Source organism: Caloenas nicobarica, chromosome 2 (assembly GCF_036013445.1).
Source record: "Caloenas nicobarica isolate bCalNic1 chromosome 2, bCalNic1.hap1, whole genome shotgun sequence".
Classification (NCBI taxonomy): Eukaryota; Metazoa; Chordata; class Aves; order Columbiformes; family Columbidae; genus Caloenas; species Caloenas nicobarica.
Genome location: NC_088246.1, coordinates 111,703,414 through 111,727,746, shown reverse-complemented (window position 1 = coordinate 111,727,746; position 24,333 = coordinate 111,703,414). Strand labels below are relative to the sequence as shown.

At 37.7% G+C, this 24,333-nt stretch overlaps 1 protein-coding gene across 7 annotated transcripts in view; it reads left to right on the top strand.

Moving 5' to 3' along the window:
• Window positions 1–24,333, top strand: part of PTPRM (protein tyrosine phosphatase receptor type M) — a 472,021-nt gene that overhangs the window by 406,845 nt on the left and 40,843 nt on the right. For all 7 annotated transcript variants that reach the window (XM_065629988.1, XM_065629983.1, XM_065629982.1 and 4 more), the window contains 3 exons: window positions 4,237–4,324; window positions 10,893–10,969; window positions 13,769–13,805. In XM_065629988.1, coding sequence (XP_065486060.1) covers window positions 4,237–4,324; window positions 10,893–10,969; window positions 13,769–13,805 — 202 coding nt within the window. The remainder of the gene's footprint in view (window positions 1–4,236; window positions 4,325–10,892; window positions 10,970–13,768; window positions 13,806–24,333) is intronic.

Here is a 24,333-nt window from a genome sequence, read left to right as displayed (position 1 = left end):
ACATTTAAAAACAAATCCACAGATCAAACTTAAGATTTTACACAATGGAATATGCATTTCTTTGTAACTGTGAATAATATTCTTGCTTATTAAGTAGGAAGAGCAAGATTTATGATGTCCTTAACTTCTTATTTCTTTGCTTGCATTTTGTAAATGATATCGTAGGAGACTACACTGTTGTCACCTAGCAACTATGAAGTATTTTTTTTTAAAGTTGCTGCTTGGCTTTGGATTAATAACAAAAATAGTAATACCACTCAACACTTCGCATTTGTAGATCTTAAAGTGCTTAAAAAGATGCATTATTTTTACTATCCTTAATTGGAAGCATGAAAATCTAGGATGGAAATTGTGTTGCCAAAAATGACAATCAACAGAGCTGCAAATTGTATCCTGAAGATCTTACCCTATTCTCCACGTTACAGCCTCTTCAAACTGTACTTTTATATAGATCTCTTCCAATATTTTCTGGTCTTATGAATTTTAAATGAGGAAAGGGAATAATTTAAAAAATCTGTATTTGCAATGATTATCTCCCCCTCTCATTTGAGATATTGCAGTTATTTTCTAGACTGAGGGTCACAGTGAATTAGCCGTTGGCAAATATTTAATTTTTAATGGAAACCGCTGCAGCGTTGAGTTAAAGGAAGCAAAAGCTTCACATTCATCCTGAAATGATCCTGCTGCTGCATCATTGACCAGTTCTCATGTTGTATATGCAGACGTTCTGTATAATTCAGTTTTTTTCAGAAACTGTTTTATCCTGATTATTGAAATATTTTCTAATAACAGAGTGATGGTTGACAATGCATACTGAATTGTCGGCTGTATAAACAGCTGGTTCAAGAAGTGTTTCATTTTGGTATTTAAAAGACATGTAGATGTGGTGCTTAGGGACATGGTTTAATGTTGGACTTGGCAGTGTGAGGTTTACGGTTGGACTAGATGACCTTAAGGGTCTTTTCCAACCAAAATGATTCTGTGATTCAGTGACTTTTCAAGGAGATCATGGAGGCTGGGTAGATTTGAGTTAAAGAAATAATTATTTTAAATTATTTGAGAAATGTCCTACACTCATCTTCGGTTTCTTGCCAGACATTTCGTGGGATGAAGCTGTTTGGGGGCATATTTCTTCCTAATAGCCCACATTTTTAAGGAACTTTTAAGGATAAATTAGAATGAATAGCCACTAAGATAATGTGTGGGCTGCTGTGCAGCAGCCTCCCTGGAGAGTGATATGTCAGGAAAGACATTAAAAAAAATTTCTGTAATGAAACAAATATTTCTCCCAAGTAAGGAAAGATCTTGGCAGATCATCTGTTATGAGGTATCTGGTCTGTTCTTTACTTGTTGGACAAATGGGACTTCTCCTTATAAGTCATCGTGGATTATTGTTCTGTTGCGGTTTGTGTAATGGCAGCACATGGGGAATTTAGGAAATGACACTCCAGCTGTCTTTTACAATAACGGTTTCTTTTTATGCTTTTGCACTCTTCCTTCAAATTATTTTTTCTCTACACTTCTCCCTGAAATACCTGTGTGGATCCCAAAATGAATTAAAAAAAAGAAAAATGGATCTAGATAAATTACATCTATTTTCCCTATGTGATAGTTTTTATTTCGTTCACTAATTTATTTATAAAAACCCAAAGAAATATGCATATAGGGAGTTCTTTTTCTATAACACATTTCTAATAAAGAAAGTGAAGTCAATATGCAGTAGCTGGAAACGTAAATCTGTCTCCTGGTTTTTGTTGTTGTTTGAGGTTTGATATATATATTCTAAAGAAGGGAATTATTTATGTTACAGATATATTATTAGGAGATATTTTTTCTGTAAGGCTCATTAAGCTTATCATTGTTTTCAGAAGCTCCAAACAGGTAGGAGAAATTGAACCTATACATTTGCAGCTGATAAGAAGACAAGCTGCCCAAACCAGTACAATGCCTTTTGTATATCTTCCCTGAATCCAATACTGTGCAAATCTTTCCCAGTCATCTCCAGAGATTTATGTTAATCGATCGGTTTAAAGCAATTTTATAGAAGTTCGTTAGTGGGGCAGAAAGAAGTGAGAAGCCCCTAGAAGCATATTTGGGTCCTCCATATTTCAAGATGTCAGCTTGGAAGCTGTATCAGCAAGACTCTTTCTCTGTAACAGCACATGTAATGCTTAGTGAATTAAACCTAAAACCACTTTCTGCATAATGTCTTATGGATCAATTCCGTGAACTAGTCTTTAGAAGAAGGACTGTAAGAAAACTAGAGGAGCCCAAAATCCTGAGGAAGGAATCAGGTCAAATTTTAGATCGAATTAATGATTAGTATGGGGGAGGGGGGGCGGGCTGTTGCCTTTGGAGCCTTGTTGCTGAACATTTTCATCTCTATTTTGCCTTTAACTATGTTTAATTGTTCATCATCCAGTGTTGTCTGAGAGTAAGCATGAATTTTGCAAAAAATTGAGACATAGGTCTTTGCTCAAGGAGGGTAATTCCATATGCAGTTCAATCTGGTTTATCACAAAACTATTTTCCTGAGTTGAGAGTGCTCTGGAGTGGGAGCCCTTGCTTGCTTTAGATGCCGTTGGCAAATGTATAATCAGATAATGATTGGTGCCTTTTTGGCAAACAGCCACAAAGCTGTAAATCATCTTAGGATTTACAGGGTTCCACTTCTCTATCCTGGCAGGAATCTGCATTTCTCAGAGCTGTACCAAATGATGGTATGCCATGATTAAGGTGAAACTTATTTATATTAGTGGGTTTGAATAATTTCAATTTGCAAACATTTAAAAATTTTCTAAGGAAGCGTGGAGAGATGAAGGACAACCAAATTGAAACTTTTTGCCAAGGCTTCTGTTGTTCTTAGGCTATTATTTACAAACTTTTTAGAAATAACCCATGTATTCCCAGGAGCTGCCATATCATAACTTGGAAACCCGCACTCTAGTGAACTTACTTATTAAAAGAAAACTCATTTTAGACACTAAATGCCCCTGTGTTCTGTTGACTTCAGCAAGAGATCAAGGGCTTATTTTGACTTTTATGCTCTTTACTGATGGCAATCACTGGAATTTGAACAACAATACATTTCAAGTATGAGGGTAAAGGACACTAATGGTAGTCCATTTAATTAGCATTATCTAGTTTAAACCACTCAAAATGTGTTGAGGTCTTGTGAGAGATACAAACTTCCCAAGGTATTCCCTGTTTAGTTTGGAACTCAGCCATTTTTTGGCTTCTCTTACTAGAAAAGTAAATCATGTACCTTCATGTCCCTCTTGAATCAAGGTTTAATATACTGATCATTGTAGTAAAAAGATAAAAACGTGAGTTAAGACCAGCCATCGTCCTGATAGAATTCCACTGGTTTGTTTGGCAACTAAATATTTTTAACACAAGATTAATATTTCAATAAGAAATTATAAAATGCATCTACATTATATGATTTACAGATATGGTGCATAAATTAAGAAATTATGCAAATGCTCTTTTAGACTACAGAATGCACAGGACAGATAGGACATAACAACTTGTTTGTTGTTCTTTTGGCAGCTTGTGTGTTTTATTAATGTAAACATATATATTTTAGCACCTTCAAATTTCTTATTTACCTTAAATTTATTAACTACAGCACAGAAGTTGGGTGATTACTAGATTATGTCTTTCACAAAATCACATTATTTTTATTCTCTGACAAAATAATCATCTTGGTGGTATCATAAAGTGTGTTTAAAAAAAAAAAAAGAGACACATATATACTAGTTGAATCAAAATTTTTTAAAATGCCTATATATGTTTAGATCCATGAGGTCATCTGCCAAGAAGTAACTGAAATGTGTTAGTACAGTGCGCTCATCCTGAAGCAATTCCAACACTGATGCTGAAGTGCCTTCAGCTTCATGTGTGTGTATGAGAACTATGCGGAGAGTCTGGGTAGCACAAATGAAGGACTCTTAGTGTTGCAACCATGCAGCTTTTTAAAGGTTTAATAGCACTTCACGTGAAATAATTCTTCTTACTATTACACAAATAATCTCGTGTGAAATTTTAGATAGCATCTGGAGCTACGCATAAATACCATTTAAACAGGAGACTCACATTTTTGCTCAATAAAAGAACCAGTTAAATGACACTTCTAATAACACCTGCAAGTACTGTTTGCCTTTCTCCTTGGTTTATCCATAAGGTAGCTGTTTCTACATGCTTTTCTTAATGTCACTTTCTTTCCTTTTTTAGAGTTTCTTTGAAGGACAGTCTGCACCGTGGGACTCAGCTAAGAAAGATGAGAACAGAATGAAAAATAGATATGGGAATATCATTGCATGTAAGTGTTGACAATATAATTGTGCACTGTGTTAACTTGCCTTCAGAACAGGATAAGAATGACCACCAGCCTCATGCTCACATCAGGCTTCTATTCCCCTTCTCTAATTAGGAAGATAAAAATGAGGGAAGATGTTACCTCTTTTTTTTTTGAGAAATCTGTCAGATTTAATGCATTTTCTCAACTAGCCTTCTGTAAACCTTCCACCCTCTGATCAATGTCTGGCTAATGGAGAATGACATCTTTAACCAATACTTGGCTCTAACAGCTCCCAAACTGCTGCTGGCACCTTAGTGGAAGAGTACACATGATCGCATCAGTACCTTGATATTGGGTATATTGGGTTCTGGATATTGTAGGAGTGGACAATACCGCTGTGTTAAGTATTCCTCAATAACAGTGACAGCTATCCTGACTTACCCTCATAATGCTGGACAGGCTCTAAGGAAGAAAGCAGAATCTTTGTGTTTTACTTAAAAATGCCAAGCTTGATGAAGATTAGATTTACTATTAATCAAAGAACTTGAGGAGATGATAGCTTCCTTTGGTGAATGCCCCCTAAATCTGTCATTATGAGATTGCAAAAAGCTGTGGTGAGAGATGCTGCACGTGAACATGGGGGCGGAAAATATATAAAGTTTGGTAAAATTATATTATTATTTACACACTGGTTTTATTGCACTTCAAGGGTAAGTTCTCAGTGTGTGTAGGAGATGATCCCTTCCCTGATCGTTCCTTTAAAACCTGAATTTAAGATATGAAGCGTCTGTGTCTACCAGCCAGACAGATAACCATGAAGCAGGCATAAGCAGAGGAATAGGCAGCAGTCACAACATGCCAGAAGTTTTGTAAGCATGAAAATTAACAATGGCCTTTAAGGAGGGATTGGTTAATGATACTGCTGGAGTTCAGAAATCACATATAACCCTAGGTACATGAGACAGCATAGAAGAATAAACAGTGCTGACAGTCTGAACATGTAGAGGGCCTATGGAAGGAGTAGGTGGAGCATATTTACACTGCCTAACTTCAGCACCTAGTCTAGGTGCTTGTCCAGGCAAAGATCTACTTAGGTTTCCTTATCAATGAACCACATGCACTTGACAGCTCTTCTAGTTAAATGATTCAGAAACAGAGCCCATCTCAATGCTTCTGAATCACCACCTCAGGAGGTCCTCTCTGTCGTGCTTGCATAACAAGTCTCAAGAGACCAACTCCTAACTTGGTGGTACGATTAGGCTCTTATATCATTGTGGCCCAGCTGGGCTGGAACAGTCTACAAAGAGAAAACAGCTCTGTCACTTGCTGCAGAAGGAGAACCCACGGCAAATGCTTGTGGAGACAGAGGCAAGTAAGAGATGCTGTCTATCTGCCACATCATTTTGAATGGACGTGGTATTACTGCTGTGTATTTTGGATGCATACCCTGCTGCTTACTGAAAAAGGAAGTGAAATCTGTTAGGGAAATATGAATATCATGATGGGATACAGCATATGCAAAATAAGGTAAGTTGGCTAGATGTGGTTTTGCTTGTTTCCCTCCAAGCAATCTTAAATATGTAACAAACTTGTTTTGTGAGGATGTAGCAATACATTAGATGACTATTGTCATTTAAGTAAAAATACTGAAGGCATAAATAAGAATACCAAAATGTTTTATGTTTATCCTTCCTTTGTGAAATTTTATTTCCAATCCAAGCCTATGACAATAGATCTTCTCTTTTAGTCAGGGTTTGGTGTTGTCAGTCCCCTCTTAAATGGCATGTTAGGCATCATCTTATACTTTGACACCCTTTGGTTGAAGAAGGCAGAAGACTGCTAGTGCTATATGTCTGAAGCAGTGAAGTGATGCGTAGCCAAGGGAAAACAAGTAAAAGATCTTAGATACACAAATCAATGGCAATTACAAGTGATACTGAAGGCTTCCTGAGAGGGCAAATGTAACTCAGATCATTTAGATCTCAATTTACTTTTAATGTCCTCAGTATTTAACAAAGGGAAAGAGTTGGATGGAGGTGTTACCAAAAACACTTCCTATTTATGTGGCCGTGAAAACACAAATAACACAAGTTAAAATCCATTGTAGTTAAAGGCCATAGCTCAAAAGAGAGGCTGGAACTGCCCACAGTTTGTTGTCTGTTAAATACATGTATGCAAATGGGGTAGTTAACAGTTTAATTATTTTGTGTATTTTTCTGCCGGATAAATGATGGCTTGTGAGTACAATTTTAGTGGTCCACTTTTGAAAATTTGTCCCAGATAGTTGTATAAAGAATTTGCTTTAGCTGAAAAGCATTTTACTAAATTGCCCTTTTATGCTATGTTTAAAGACTTAAAAATATGATGGTTCAGATGCCACTGACTATGGGTACATGATGATAATTAAATGTATATTTTTTTCTTAAAGCATTTAGTGTATTTTTTTCCATCCATTTATCCTCTTTATTTAAATTTTCCCCAAGATACTACTGTTACATTATTGCTCACAGTCAGTATTGTTCTCTGAGGGAACTAAAGCAATAGCACCAAGCAGCCAGCATTGCGGGAGCCTGTCAAAATGGTAACATGTTTTACATTACCCAAGTGATGCGCATTTAATTGGCGACAAGTGTGCCCTACCCACTGTATGAAGGTGGCTACAACTTGTGAGCCACTGTATCAACAACCTGAACCTGATCACAGTCCAGTCACCCACAGAAAGTGTTCTCCTTCTTTACTAAGGACAAAAAGCTTCGTGTTTTCTCTTTAGGAACTAAAACCGGCATGAATCTGTTAAATGAATATTTTCTTACCTCAGAAAAATTCTGTTTCTGCCATAATTGTGTAGGGTTATGCATGGATTTTGGTAAAATCTATTGGTTTTTTTCTCAGGAGAGACCTTGAGGTAATTTTGGAATGGGAGGGGTCTTGTATTTATTTTTCCCTAAGTCAATATTGACTAAATGAGAAGAGAATATTGATCACAGCTTTTAAAAGCAGCTAAAGATGTCAGGTGAGACATTTATAAAAGGCCTGACTTGCAAAGAGTCAGCAAGGCACAACCCAAGAAGGGGTCACTGGAGAGACGTGCTGATCAGCCAGCTGCTCAAGGGGCTTGTTAGAGATCGCAGTCTGCAGGCTGGCATATACATGTTGTAGGTAACGTGAGGGGAGCGAGAATAAAATGCTAATATTCATGATCTATTACCATTTTCTACAAAGGCGGATGGATTCTAACGTAACTCATTTTGAAAGCTTAAGTGATCAGTGCAAAGTTAAGTTTGATCTCCTAATAGAGGGGTATCAAAATAACAATGAGCTCGAAAAGAGAGTATTTTAGAGATACAAAAATTGTCAAAAGCAGTTGAAGTAAATGGAAAAAAATACCCTAAAAATCTCGACAGTTAACCTAGAGACTATTTAAGAATCAACCTGCATGTTGGAAGAATATATGGCTTATGTACCTCTTAGGCTTAAATCTGCTTGACATAAGCGCCGGCATAGGCACAGTGTGACATTTCTTTTTTGTTGACTAAAGAATTTTTTCAAATTAAGAAGTGTTGCCATGCAGTAAGGAGTTAACAAGAGTTTTCAAAGCAATAAAAAAGAGCATCACTTTGGCTCTACTGCAAATAAATGGGTATCAAACAGTCCATTACCTCCAGAATTCCCAGAAACTTAGCTGAGAATGCAATACTAGAAAGGATGTGAGAAGAAAAAAAGGCAAAAAGATGATATGAAGGTACAGTTATGAGATAACTTATTTAGTTTTGCACAACCTGAAGCAAGAATTATTGCAAAGAAAGACTGTAGTAAATAAAGAAAATAACAAAATAGCAGGAAAGGTAAAGAAAAGATACCACTGCATATTATTCAATTGAATAATCAATCTAAAAAAATAGCAGGAAATTACAATTTTGAGATGTTTCTTAGTGGGAAATTTAAGTTTGCACTGCTCAATATAGAACTCATTGGTGTGCAAGTTGTCAAAGCCAGAATTCACTTGCCTAAACATAAACATGTAGTGCCATTTCAGGTGACCTAAGACATCTGTGCAGGACCAGCAAATGCAACACAGTACACATGAGAGACTTCTGTTATTCCATAGTGGCAGCTGAAGGCTAGGCAATATATCTCAGGGTATGTAAAGTGGCATGAGATGCTTATGCTTAGACAACTGAATCCTGCCCTAAGTAATTCAAGAAATATAAAAGTGGAGTTCTTTACTAGCCTGAGTTGTCCTGGTGAGAATGCTTTTAAGTCACTGATGCAGGAAATCATGAAAATGTGGATGAAGACATACCGTAAGTCCAAGCATGTTTGACTTCTGGAGTCTGCTGACTTCACCAGAAGTTGGATCAGGTCCCAAAACAGTAAAAGCAGCAACAGTGTCTGGAGCTTAGAAAGTAGTAGTATTAGTATCTTTCTTAAGTAAGATGAACTTTAGAACTAAGGGCCTATGAGCTGAACCTCTGTTCTGAATAAACTGATAAATAACTTCATTAAGCAGAACATAGCACAGCACTTGGATAAGGATAGCTTGGTAGGGTTATGGAATGGAGAGTAACATCTCTGTAGATTTTTAGTCTTGGAAAAGCGAATATAGAGGCTGAAAAGGTTGACCTGCTCCAACATATTTGGGAAAACTCATTCTTGAAGACTGTTGGGTGAAATTATCACAAGAAAATAGCAAAACAAGGGTTGTGTGGAACCTAGAGCTGGAATTTTTATTCATTCTGATTTAGTGTATTGGGTTTAAAGCTGTGCCCTTTCTCTCTCCAAAAGGAATCACAGGAAAGCAAATGAGGCTTTGAGATCTCTAGTCCCTGAGACTTGGAGCATCACGGAATCACAGAATCACAGGATGTTAGGGATTGGAAGGGACCTCAAAAGATCATCAAGTCCAATCCCCCTGCCGGAGCAGGAACACCAGATGAGGTTACACAGGAAGGCGTCCAGGCGGGGTTTGAATGTCTCCAGAGAAGGAGACTCCACAGCCTCCCTGGGCAGCCTGTTCCAGTGTTCCGTCACCCTCACTGTGAAGAAGTTTCTTCTCAAATTTAAGTGGAACCTCTCGTGTTCCAGTTTGAACCCATTACTCCTTGTCTTATCATTGGTTGTCACTGAGAAGAGTCTGGCTCCATCCTCGTGACACACACCCTTTATATATTTATAAACATTAATGAGGTCACCCCTCAGTCTCCTCCAAACTAAAGAGCCCCAGCTCCCTCAGCCTTTCCTCATAAGGGAGATGCTCCACTCCCTTAATCATCTTTGTTGCCCTACGCTGGACTCTCTGCAGCAGTTCCCTGTCCTTCTTGAACTGAGGGGCCCAGAAGAGGATATAAAAGTGGATGAAATAAAGAATTTGCCTATTCCTTTCCTACTCAGCCATTTGAAAATATCTTGACTTGTAATTCTAAAGCAATATTATTTTAAGAACCACTTGTCCTCTCCTTCCTCCTCCATAGTGTGGGCAATATTATGCTGCTTATGATGAAGTTGGGGTTTTTAGCCTTTTCATGTTCTTTCATTTGTTATCTTTTAGGATTTTTAAAGTTGAAAAAAAAAATATCCAGAGCATGGGTGGCAAGTTTCAAGTGTTCTAATGCTTATTTAAATTTACAACAAATAATGACCGTCTTGAAGGTTTGTCATCAGCTGCAAATAACATTAACTCAGCTAGCAAGCAGCATTAAATAACAATAATACACAGGTATCTAATTAGCAAGAGTAACTTGTTAACAAAGCAGCAGTAAAGTGGCTGTTTACCACCTCTCTATGCTTGAGATCGTACCCTCCAATTATTTTATCAACAACTTGTACAGCATTCTGGAAAAGACACTGTGTTTTGTTGCTTTTGAACCAAGAGAATCAAGAGGAGTATATGAAGTCTCAAAGAAGCAGCAGCTCTGCCAGCATACGGAAGGTTCTTTTTTGAGGGGATATCTAGCCTCTAGAGCTTTGCAATCACTGCTGTGGTGTCATAAAGAAAATGAGGCATCTGACAAGAAACAAATTCATTCCATGATGGATTGGAATTTGGAAAACAGAGAAGTTTTTCCATACTCCTGGATAGATATAGATGGCCACAGTGAAGCAAAATTCAGTGACAAAGCCATTATTTCACTGCTTGGATTTTGTCATTATTTTGCTTTCTCCCTTACTGAAAACATAATGAGTTTCCTTCAGAAACTGTGAGGTTGCAGTATGTCTTGTAGAACGACTTCAGCTTATTTTGAGTACTGGCAGAAGCATTTCCAAATCACTAAACCTTTGAGAACTTTATGTTATTTATTTTATTGACAAAGGCGGGGGGTGGTTCAAGGCAAAAAAACATATTTGCAATGGATATCATATTAGAAATATTTAAGACAGACTGAAAGTCAGAGGGGATTTGGAAAGCCTTATGAATGAGCGATAGATACGATGATTAAATGTAGATACAATGTTTTCGTGAACAACAAAACAAGCATGAACTTGCAAATGCTGAGGCTTTAGTTTGACTTGAAAGTAGTATTTTGATGAAGGCTTTGTTCCTGAATGTGTCTTTAATTACTTTTTTTTCTCTCCTTTGTTCCCATTTCAGACGATCATTCTCGAGTGAGATTGCAGCCTATTGAAGGAGAAACAAGTTCCGATTACATCAATGGAAATTATATTGATGTGCGTATACTGATGTAGTCAACAAACTTAACATTGTGTTCAGTCAAAGAGGCAGCCCTTATTATTTTCACGTTATTCGTAATTGAATTTGTAATAGATATCACAGCTAGTATCAGCTGTTAAACATACTTGGAAAGTACTGTCTTTGGAAGCTAGGTGTACACTGAAGGGGAAAAAAAAGCCTCAAAGGTTTTGTCAATAAGCAAATGAAAGGAGTCATTTCCTCCAACTGCCATTAGACTGAAACCTTGCCAGCAACGCTGTATGGCTACTTTGCCTGCTGGTGCTTATATGGGCTAACAAAATGTTATTTTCACTTTCTGTCAGCAGCTTGGCATCATTCCACATTTAAAAGAAAGCTGTTTGCATATTAATGTGACAAAACTCTGTAATGCCTAATGCAGAGATTTGCAATCTCTTGTCATCTCTGCACTTTTAAGTCGCCTTCAAAGTATATTCCACAGCTGTTAACCAGTACTTCTAATGCAAGCAAGACATTTCATTAAATATGTAGGCTGTTTAATTATTGAAGGTGGCTTCTTTGTTCATTCTGCATCATGTTAACTTAATGTTTTACATTAGAATAAATTCTTTAAGAGACAAGGTGTTTTTGGTTGAAAGAATGAAAAGTAGAATTGAAAATCATTATGAAGTCAATACTATCTAAAGCCAGAAATCTATGGATAGCAAAGATAATAATTTTATTGTTTACATGGAGTGCTAGATGTCAGGCTAAGTAAAACAAGTATTGCTTCGTAAGAAACCGTGTCTGGTAAAGATCTCTTGCTCAGCAGTGGCATCTATGGAAAATAGTGTCACAGTTTCAGTTCAAATTCAATCATCAGTATGGAATAGGAACATAACAGATGTTTTTCTTGGAGTATGGAGGAACTAGAGCTTTACAAGAAAAACAGGTACTTCGGTTGTAACAATCTGAAGTCTGAAGTTGTAACTTTCTGAAGGAATCTTCTTCTATTGATGTGTATTAACATGGTCAAGAACCATTAAGTTAAGCTCAGATTTCTGCTCAGTCCCTTGTCATTTGAAAGAGTAGCACAGTCATCCGGAGGTAAAAGCACTCAGGGAAATATATTTACTTAGGCAGCTCACTAAACTCTGAAGGGAGTAATCTGTCATCAAAGCAAAGAGAGAGTTCACACTGGGGACCTAGATTTGAATTCACTTTCACACCTTCTCCAACATTGAGGGTTGTTGTGTCATTTTACACTACTAGTTCTTGTCTCAGATTTGGATCTGACTCTAAAATATTAAAAGATGTGAGGAATAAGGATTTGGACCATACAGTCTTATTTAAAATGCTGATAAGATAGCTGCATAGCAACCTTTTTTTCGCTTGTGGAAGTACAAGAGGATGGACAGAACATAGCCTTAAAAGAAACAGTGAGTGAGAACCAAAAAATTCTCTCCCTCATCCTCAGCAGATTGCAAAGCTTGGAAGACTACAGACGTCTCCTAAAGACACTTTACCACAAAACACAGCATTATTTGTTTATAAGCTTGCTAGCCAGGTTTCCATTAGAAATGCATGTTCTTCTGCTACAAAAGCAGCTGCAATTTTACTCTTGCATGTAGTTATTAGTACAGTTGTCATGTTGTCAGAATAAACATATTAATAAGGGAATGGCACTGTTACAGACACTATGAAATTTTCTTGGATAAAAGAGAGAGGGGCAATGGTTATGCTGTATTTTTTCCCATGTGTTTTTTCGCTGGGAAACTGAATTCTTAGATCCCAGCCACTAGGGATACTAGATAACACATAGCAAAAAAAATCAACTTTGTAGCTATCTGAACAGTTCTCAGTTCATATACTTCCATATCTTGCTTCAATGGCATGCAAAGGAAACAATTCTGTAATTCATGTTATTTGTTCTGTAATATTCAAGGTATCTTCAGTTGGTTTGAGTTCCCACCTGGTATCACTGCCATGCCCCTTGCTCTTTTACAAAGAAATTGCAACAGCATGCAAGCTAAAGCTTTAAGTTCTTCCTGTTGATGACTGACAACGCATCATAACCATTATTAAAAGATGATGACTGGTACAACTGAATTTACCGACATGCTAGTGCATGATCTAAACCTTTGGTGACACTCTCATCACATCAGAAACTCAAGTACTATAAAAATGCTATCATTCCCTATTTGCAACCTATTCAATGTTGCAAAGAATCCACTGTGTATTCTTCATTGCACGGCTAGCTTGTGATTAAGTTACTCTTGTCATCAGAGAAACATAGAATTGTTTTAGGTTCTTCCTATTTAGAAGGGAATGAGTGTGTTCATACCAAACCATTTACTGAAAGAATTTACTCTCCTTTTTACTGTTCAGAAATAAATCACAGCAGACAGAGTGAACATCCCCCCACCCTTCCCCAGGCTGAATGCAAATCTAGCATTCTTTAGCTGTTAAAAAAGGGGCAGGCTTTGCACTCAATAGCAATAGCTTGGAGGTAGATCTCAGCCTCCCTGAGCATCTGATGCCATTAGGTGCAAGTGCTGGAGAGGATTTCATGCTGTTCATTTTCAGCAGAGCCAACAAGGGACTGTAGGAATGTATTACTTCGGTCCCCTAATGGACAAGGCTGCAACTTAAGTATCTTGCAGCAAACATTTGTTTCTCGTTCGACTTCTTCCTTGCCCTTCCCCCACTAGGAAGAACTTTTGCATCTAATGTGCTATATTTATTGTTGTGATTTTTACCAAATACTGCTCTAAATGAAGTTTCACTCGTGATAACAGGTGCATATTGCTTTAATTTTTTTTTTCAATTTATTTCAGGGGTATCACAGACCAAATCACTACATTGCTACACAAGGTAAGTTTATCACCCTTTCTTTTTGGTTATGTGAAGCTAGGAGGTTTTCATACTTGGATTACAGTTTATACTCTCTGATATGTGTTTTTGCCACAGTCAATATCCAGGACAAAATAGGCTTAATCACTTAGGTAAAAGTGAGCAAATTGAATTGTTATTATCTAAGTTTCAGATATGTCAAGCAAGCAGTCTTTTACCTTTATGTTCAGACAAGATTTGGGCAGAAAAGCAGAACACCTCTTTTTTAGCAGAAGTTACTCAACATGTTGCTACTCATGAAAAAAGTAATAAGTCATGGTAGAAATACTCAGTAAACTTTTCAGAGACACAACAGTGTCCTGAAAGTGTACATTCTCTTATTATTCAATGCTAGCTAGGCTTCAGGTCCTTAAACTGCAAAACACTTCCATTGGCAAGTTCTGGGAGAGGACCCAAAACCACATTACAGTTGCAGAGGGATTCTCTAAAAGGATCTAGAGAGAATTTTACAGGCTGTCTTTTAAAAGCTTACCTGCGAACAAGAACCTATTCCTTTATCAATATACAGATGAATTTTAAATTTGTACTGTCTTCAAAGGCATAATTTGCCCATTCTGGTGCGGCTCTTTTTTATTTTTTACTCAAGTTCAGAGATGGAATGGCTGGGAAAGATGAGTCTTCTGTGACCGCTTGCCATAATATTGAACAATATGCCAGTCTCCTGGCTACGTTTGGATAGCTGACATGTGAAAATTTGATTGCTACTCCACTGCTCAGAGGGAATCTTCTCTGTAATATGTGTTCTGTGACAGGGCTTCTTGGATTTGCCTGTGGATCTTGAGAAGTTGAGCTAAACCCACATACACATCCCCAGCCTTTTAAGAGAGCCAGCTGGAGTACTGAGAATAATATGCTCAGAATAATCTTACCACGCGTTGTGTTTAGAGGTCATACATACTTTTTAATGACTTTTTTATCAAAGCAGAGAAAAAGTTGGCCATTTCAAGTAAGTTTTACTGTGGTTTCAGTTGCCCCCAAAGTAACCCAGAGTCTGCAGCCTCCAGTACCCGACCCTACCGGGGCAAGTTTCGTATCTCGGCCTTTCTGTACTTCAGCTGTCAACACTCCCAAATGAGGTGCTACTTTGTGTCAGATGACAGTGAGGCAGGATGCAGATCTCATTTCTGGAACTGCCTCACTACTGTCAATATTACACTTTTAGACCAGAATTAGAATTTGTGATTTTATCATAGAATGTCCTGAGTTGGAAGGGACGCACAAGGATCATCGAGTCCAACTCCTGTCCCTGCCAATGACAACTCCACAGTTCACACCATGTGTCTGAGGGTATTGTCCAATTGCTTCTTGAACTCTCAGGCTTGGAGCCATGACTGCGTCCCCTGGGGAGCCTGTTCCAGTGCTCCACCACCCTCTGGGTGAAGAACCTTTTCATGATGTCCAGCCTAAACCCGCCCTGGGACATCTTCCTGCCGTTCCATTGGGTCTTAGAATATGAACCATTTAAATGTGCTTCTTCTTCCACTTCTATTACCCACCCACAACATCCCTCCATCCATGGGCTTCCTACAGATGAACCAGATAGGAAAATTAGGACAAAAGTGCAAGAATTTGGTTAATTCCCTTTGGGCTATTACACCCTCCTCTTCTGAGAACAAATGGATTGTTTTATTTAACCTGTAGCTGATGACGCCATTGGTTTTTACCTTTAATTGAATCCTAAAATGAAAACCTACACAGTTGGCATTTTACTTGCAGTTTGTAATACAGTTGTTTTCAGGAGGTTCACCGGAAGATCTCCCAGGCTTTCTGGCAAACATACAAGATCCCTATCTGAAGAAGTTTAAATGTGACTTTAGCACTCACCATAATACTTGAATAGCAAATACCAAGCTTGAGGTTTTTGTGCTTTCAGCTTTTAAAGCCAAGTATGTAATAGTGTATTAATAATGTACTGAAAGTCTATGTACCAGATCCACCAGCAAGTCCCAACTGTTTCTTTGCCACACTTTTTTCCTGATATGATGTCAAGAAGTATAATACCTAGTCAAGAAGGAGAATAAGAGGATTAGAAACAAGTCTTCTTCCAAAATGGAAGGGATATATGACAGTTTCAGCTGTCATTCTGTGGGGCAGGTATAGGTACAGCTAAGTGCACACAGGGATGCCTAACCCCTCCCACAGTGCAATGAGTGAGAAACTGACTCTGAAGAATACAACATTCATTTTAAAATGGGAATACAATTTAAAGCAAGTTCAAAATAATCTGGCTGCGAGGTTTTTGGTAGATTACATCTTTAACAACTTATTTCTTAAGGCCAGTTGGGAAACAGATTTGTATCTCCATTTCAGAGGAATGAAGAGCACTGATCTCAAGAGGTTTATGTACTCTCTGGCTCTGTCCCTGGCCTGATGAAGAATCATGAGAAAGTTTCTTTTCCTTCCTCTATCTCGGCTTTCCGATCTGCAGAATAGGATCAAAAATACTCATCTGCTTTTTATAGTTCTCTGCAATGTCCTGATAGATACAGCTGTGTAAAGGCTAGTTAGTGTTATTCTCCCGTATCCTGCTTTCTGACAAAGCCTTGGCACGATAGAAACACTTCCAGTAAGATGCAATCTCTGTCCTCTGCAAAAGTGATAAATTAACTGGGAATAATCTCTAAAACTCCTTTAAGGCTCTGTGTTAGCTATGAAAGGAGAAACATTTGGTTCACATTTCAGACGATACCTCTGTGTGTCTTCCCTCCTAGGAAGCCTGTCAAGAGCCACAGCTTGCAGTATAGCCAACGATGTTCATGCTCTGTTTTAGAACACATTTTCATATAGATATGTATAAACACATCAGTGCAGCACAACAGTTAAGCTGCATATTTAATTCCCTTGATGCCTACTTTACATCAGTCTTAAAATAACTTCCCTCATTCTCCCTTTTCTCCTCCGCCGCAACTTTCACAGGTGCACATGCCTATTGTTCTTTGAAGGAAAATATCATTACATGAGTCAGTTTTAAATCTCTGAGGAGTTAGAATGATTGATATTTAATTTTCCTATGTTCTTCTTAAGCTGCATTCAAGATATCAAGTGTTAATGAGCAAATATAATTGTTTGAAGTGAAAAAGTGGCAAATTTAATCAGTTTGTAATAGACTACCGATCTGCTTTTAACAGAGCTGGGAGTTGCATAATCACCTCTTTATTAAAGTGTTAGTGTCTTCCATACTAACCAGAGTTTGACATACAGACTGGTATTTTTCCACTTCGGCATTCATAGCATCCTGCTGTTAATTTGAATTACAGGGAGAAATTTTTTTTAAGAGACCTAATGAAGGCTTTCTCAACTAATAATCAGAAAAGGTTTTACTTCCATTTTAAGGGCAATACTTTCAGAGTGTGCAATTTCAATTTTAAAATTAACATCATTTTTCCTTTATGTGCTAAGTATAATGTGAATGGTAGACTAAATTTACAGCTAATAAAGACTTTTGGTGATCTGCTGTAATTGGCGTCAACAGATGGGATCTGCACCTGAGTCACTGTGACTAAAAAGAATCTCTTGTCACAAGCTGATGTACTGGATCATGCAGAACCAGCAAGCTGGTGCAACTTGAAACTTGTGACTTTGTTTTATATATCCCTTGTTCTCGTAGATATAATTACTTAAAACTCTTTTATAGCAGAATATCGAGCTCTTGTATGAACTGTTCAATTTGCTGGCAGCTAGCTTTTCTTTTCCAGGAGTTAGGCACTCAAAGATTTTTAACCAGGTCCTTTAGTGACAGCATCAGGTTGAATATCTATATGGTACTTATTCTCACATATACTGCTCGATGTTCTTATTACAGAATCACAGAATGGTTGGGGTTGGAAGGGTCCTCTAGAGATCATCTAGTCCAACTCACTTGCTAAAGCAGGTTCACCCAGAGCAGATCACACAGGAATGTGTCCAGGCAGGTTTTGAATGTCTCCAGAGAAGGAGACTCCACAACCTCTCTGGGTAGCCTGTTCCAGTGCTCTGGCACCCTCAAAGTAAAGAAGTTTCTCCTTATATTCAGATAGAACCTCCTGTGCTTCAGTCTGTGCCCATTGCCCCTCATCCTGTCCTTGGGCACCACTGAAAGGAGTCTGGTCCCATCCTCTTGACATCCACCCTTGAGATATTTATAAACATTGATGAGATCCCTCTCAGCCTTCTCTTCTCCAGGCTGAACAGACCCAGCTCTCTCAGTCTCTCTTCATAAGAAAGATGCCCTAGGCCCCTAATCATCTTCGTAGCCCACCGCTGGACTCCTCCAGTAATTCCTTGTCCTTCTTGAACTGGGGAGCCCAGAACTGGACCCAGTACTGCAGATGTGGCCTCACCAGGGCAGAGTAGAGGGAGAGGAGAACCTCCCTCAACTTGCTGGTCACACTCTTAATGCACCCCAGGATACCATTGGCCTTCTTGGCCACAAGGACACATTGTTGACTCATGGTCAACCTGTTGTCAACCAGAACTCCCAACTTATTGATGGATGACTGTTGTTGATCTTGCATGTCTCACCCTGATTACTAAGCAGGAAAAATTAATCTTTGTTTGTATTTACTTATTCTGTGTCCTCTGAAGTTCACATAGTTAACTGAGCTGACTTAGCTTCTTTTAGCAAGTCTCTATCAAAGGTTTTATAATGCTTCCTCCACCACTTCACCAGCAACTGTAAATTATGAGTGACAAACAAATGTCAATATAGTTCTACAGCATCGCTCATTGCCATTTCCACCAGGGCTGATTTTCAAGCAGATCAATCATGTGTGAAACAGCAGATACTCACATGCAAGCTGCATGTCTTTATATATGAAGTACATTCGTTTGTGCATCTCTGACTTTTGAATATTCCTCACAAGTCAGATTGTCTCTGCTTGCTGCAGCTTGCAGAGGAACCTGATGTTAGATTTTTTGTGGAACTGCTTCAGAGCACATCTTAATGACTGTAAAAAGTTACTCTTGAAAATAAAGCAGCTCTCGATATAATAGCCTCGTGTAGTATTTCAGCCTCTTTTTTGTCTTATCCAATTGTAAAGCAGATGCTAAATTGTTTCACTTTTTGTATTGCTGATTATGGAGACAGACATCAAGTCAAGTTTCAGTGAGGAGAAGTTTTTTAGGTATGATTTATAAACTTCTGAAAATAAATATTTACAGTGGAAATGTTTATAGTCTTCACTACAGTAGCATAAACCTGCCACAGTAATAACCCCTTTCATATTCCTTTTCTTTTCTGCAAAATATGTGTCTTTTTTCTGCACACAACTGTATATGTTGTGCGAACATTTTAATAAGGGCTTTCAAAAACAAAAATACATTTTCTTTCAAACTGAAAGTTCCCTTTGAGGCATCTGAAGCAGAAATATTGCTTTGAATGATAATATTCTTAACTTCCTTGGAATATTTTTTGGTTTTATGTTGCAGAAAGTTGTCAGAACTACAGCAGTGTGGAAGCTCCACACATATCTTTACAAAGAAACTTTTGCTGCCATGGTTTTAGCCTCCAAATGAAAATTAACATTTGAAATTACTTCAGGGAGAATTGAAAAACAACGAAGCAAGATAGTGCTACACAATTTTTCAGCTTTATATATGCTGTCATTTTGCAGGATGTAGGGTATTCAGTCTGATTTCCTGATATGTATTTGAAGTGATTGAATTCTATACCCATGTGTTAATCTTGAAGATTCAACTGTGTTTGATGCTATTCTTTACTTCTTGATCATCAAAATGTTAAAAGGTGATTGAAGCCATCTGTCTTCAGTGAAAGAGATCAACCTATTCCTAAGCACTACGTTGAATAGGTGAGGCTTTCTGAAACCTGTCCTTCACCTGTTTCGCAATAGTGGAGACAAATGTCAAAGAAGTTATTTTTTTCACTACACCCAAAAGCATACAGAACTAATAGACCCTTTAGATATGGAAATGGTATCTCCAGGTTATGTTGTGAAGCCATATGGCAGATTAACCAGAGCTCTCTTACTACCATTTCCCACTGAAGGCTGATGACAACAATTGTGACATTTGAGCATCTTTTAAAAAGTTGGTACTTTTACTAGTGTTGGGGACAAAAAGAGACAGTGTGTAATAAAACTTGGTAACTCTCAAAGTCAACACTTTTCAAAGGTTGCCACATTATGGCACATGAGAATACGAGAGTTTCCCTCTGCCTCTTTGTTTATAATAGGAGATTTTAGTGATAACTGTGTTAGAACTGCTGATAGATCCATTACGAGGTAGAGCCACTTATGTTCTTCACATGTGTGGCTACCTTTTGCATAAAATACATGCCTGCCTTTCATAAACCTTTGGAAATCCTTTGAAAGTACAGACAAACTCTAGAAACAATATTGAGTAATGATTTAATATTTATTTGTAGAATATAAATTCCCTCATTCAATGCAGGCTGTTCTTTCACTTGCTTGTTCATGTGACTTGTGAAACAACAGTTCGAGAAGCTGATGATTTTTCTCTAGACCAATGTCGAAGCCACAGGGGAAGAAAAAGCAATCCTATTCTCTCCCTCGCAAAGATTGAGCAGCAGGAGAGGAGACATAAAGGTCTTCAGAGGATATATAGATAGATCTCTGTCACAAAGACAAGATACTGGTTTGATTTCTCTCTTGTGAAGTCAGTCTAGAAAAACTACAACACACTTTACATATCAGAATTAAGAAGTAAGAGAAATGAGATACTACAGTAATGAAGTAGATAAAGAAGTGAATCAGGCAAAACTAAATTATTCAAGATTGTATTATAGAAAATAGAAGATTGTATGAAAAGTATATATTTGTCGTCTTTTAAAACGTGACTATAAAATATGTCCTGCAAACAAGGAAATTATGATCTTCCTGAAACTCAAGAGCTGAGCAAACTGTCCTTATGAACCAAACACACTTTCCGAAAAGAGCATTATGGAGGTCACGTATTAGTGTATTTGCTTCTTAGACTCCTAATTACCTAGATTATCCACTAGAATCCATCTTCTGTCCCAGGATGATGTATACAACATCAACCTTACAAATGCACCTCACATTGTATTTTTGGGGAATATGAATTATGAAAAGCTGGTGTTTGACGATAGGATTTCTATCCTCGATAAAGAATCAGCTGTAAATTGGACTTGATGGGGAAGGTACCTTGCACACTTGACAGAGTACTGTTAAGATGCTTGTCAATCTGTGAAACCTAATGCTAAAGCAGAAGGAGCAGAGAAGTGCAGTTTGTCAGGAAAATCATGTAGTCAAAGCATCTTTTATTCTCTGAAGTTTATTTTCCAGCTGGTCTTCAGCAGCCTGGAGGAAGCTTGGCAGCAGGTGTAAGAAGGCTTTTCGTCTTCTCATTTGCTGAGGGGAAAAAAAAAAAAAGTGTAGCAAATTTACAAACAGAAAAAAACAAATGTATCAAGAAACAAATAAGGCAGCTCATTTTTGTCTTGTCTCTATATCCAAATCTTTGAAACCTGTCATCTTTTCTCTATTCTATATCCTTTGGTGGCAACCGAAATCTCTATATTGATATGGCCACCAATGCATATGACAGTCTGGGTGATTTTGAAGCACGGCTTTTGAAAAAAAATAAGATACAAGCTTATCAGATTAATTTCTTTCCCCATCCATCTGTATTCTTCCGTGCAGTTGCATATTCAGATGTAGACTTTGCAGACATTCCCTCTGCTGCTGCTAAATCTCATTCTTTTGCAAGCATGCTCATGTTTCTGAGTCTGCACTAAACACAAATACACTCCACATGTTAGAATGGCTTTCCTTGTTTACAGCGTACATCAAATACCGCAGTCTCTGTAAAATATAATAAAAAATAGAATTAAAATGTTAGCGTTGCCCTTTCCTACTTGAATTGCTGAAAATAACCAATGTGATCCCAAAAATAACATTAAATAATAGTGCTGAGAGAATTTGTTGTCATGCAGATTTAATTTTTAACATAATTATCTTAAAAGGAAAAATATCCAATACACATTTGTTAATGACCTTCACGTGTATTTTGATCTGACTAATATTTGCTTGATTCTGACTGTTTATATGAGTGAGAAGGAAATGAATATATCAAAGTTCTTCAGCCTGAGATAGAAAACTACATTGTGAGTGATACGTTTCATCCATGAGATACCTAAATTATGACAAATTTGCTTTTGCTAGCATTTTTACTTTTGCTTTAATATAGACTAAATTTTCTTGTTTATTCATTTGGGTAAAGTGTTTGTGTTAATGCACTTAAACTCCCAGCATACATTTAAAAAATGCAGCATCTGAATATCTTACTCACAAGCATGAGCAACATTCCTTCACAATAAGGTCCTTGGGGAAAAATACAAGAAACAAGTAGCCAAAATGAACTCGTATTTTTGAGCTAGAGAATAGTGATGATTTTATTACATCCTGATGCTTATGATTGACTCAACATGAAAATAGAAAGTAGAAATGGGAAAGACTAATTAGGTTCTTTTGTCCGTTCCCTAAGGAACCTTCTACTGAAGGGGATAAAATGATCTTAAACTTCTCATCTGTCATCAAAATTGATTCTTTGTTACAAGTTGATATGAAGAACCCAGTCCAACAAGTCAATTACCTAAGATTTTTGAGTTGGAAATGTTACAGGCAGCATGTTTTTTACAAAATAAATTCCATATTTGTTAGTCTTCCCAAGCTCAGATGGGCTATTTAGAATGAGTGATTAATAGGTATTCATATTTCCATGATGCAAATCACCCTTATTGAGAAGAATGCACAAATCAGGAACTAAAACACATTTCTTACTGGAAAACATTGATTCAGCTAAAGGGAAACTTTCTGTTGGACTGCTTTCACAAAGGCAGTTCAGGTTCAAACCGTGGGCTCAAGGCTTCTGGAATAAGCCTTCAGTCAGAGCTGTGACCTCATGGTGCTACTCGATCTGAATCAATTTGGACTTGTATCTCAGTTTCCCGAATGAGTCCCCAATCATTCTGCTGACATGCTTGACTGTAATTAAACAATTAAATGTCTGTAGGGCATGGAGAGCAAGAGAGTCCATGGGCGAGAGAGACCAACGGTGTTTCTCTGTAGCCAGTACACTCCACTGGGAAATACGTCAAGGCCACAACTTAAAATTATAGTTATTCAATGTATTCCTGTTTCACAGCAGAGAAAATGGAAACTCCCTGCAGGCCATTGCCTAGCAGTGCTCTCTTAAAAGCTGCGTGAGGTAAAAATCCGAGATTCTGGCCTTATTGAGGTATCCCACATAACCCTCACTAGAGAATCCCTAACCCCCAGGAATGCTACCTGTAACATGAAATTTGAAAGATACTGGATTTATCCAGCCTGACAAAATGTTAATGAGAGGAACAGACCATTTAACATCCCTGCTGTGTGGCAAACAAATTACATGAAAGGAGGAGTTCTTCGATTATACTGGATGAACTACATTAAACTACAACTACGTTATTTTGTTGGTTTTTTTAATTTCCTGCAGTTAAGATGAGAAAAAGCAGCTTTCTTGAATGGCGTAATGACATATACATGGCCAGTAGCACTATGTACACAGTTTTTATTGCATTCAGCTTCACCTGATCTCATGCTAACTGGATAAATCTGGACTGTTCCTCTGTTCCCGGCCTGTGGTACTTCTGTGAGTAGTCAAAAGGTGTTATGGGAACGTGCTATTTATTCTTTGGGAAATCGTATGACATTTTCATTTTATTTTGTTGATACAGAACAAACTGAGCTAGTATTGAAAATTTAACTGTGGAGAAATGTCAGCCGATAAGTGCGTAACACTTTATTAGATGGAAAGTTAGCTGGTAGCATTAGCTGTAGTGTTATAAAAATGTCTTAAATAGCACCTGCCAAGAGTGCACAAATAAAGTCTGGTCTCAGACTTCAAAATACATTGAGGTGCAGCAATGGCTTGTTTCTGAACATGGTGGAAATACTAATGTGGAGCAGGGACAGGTAAGGTGATTCAGAAATGCCTAGGGAGCTGGCATATTGTGGATGCTGTGTATTATACCAAGCCAGTTCAGTTCATTTGAACCCTGCCCTGCATCCTGTTGTCTCTCAAGGTATTTTTGGATTGTGACTGTGAGGGGCATGAACGCCTTTTGTTTATTCATGGGCATTTAATATGTAATGCAGTTCCCGCTACAGTGGAGCTCCAGTCCCAGACTGGGATTTCTGGATGGTACCATAACGCAGACAAAATAATGCATAGAGATGTGTGCTGTTCCAGCCCAGTTAGATCTATATCAATAAAGAAAAGAAAATGCCATATGATATTCCAGAGATTAAATACCACATCCCCATAAAACTTTCTGACTACCCACAGAGTCGCTGCAGAATAGGATCAGAGAAAATGCCAGCAAGAGAAATGATCCAGCTCTAGCCAATAGTTGATGTGTATGTGTATATTTTCAAACTGATGATTATCTAGTTTTCTGAAATGAGCAGTTTTAAATAAAAAATGCTTTGAAATAATCAGTTTAGTCATTACTCAAAGGTTATAATTT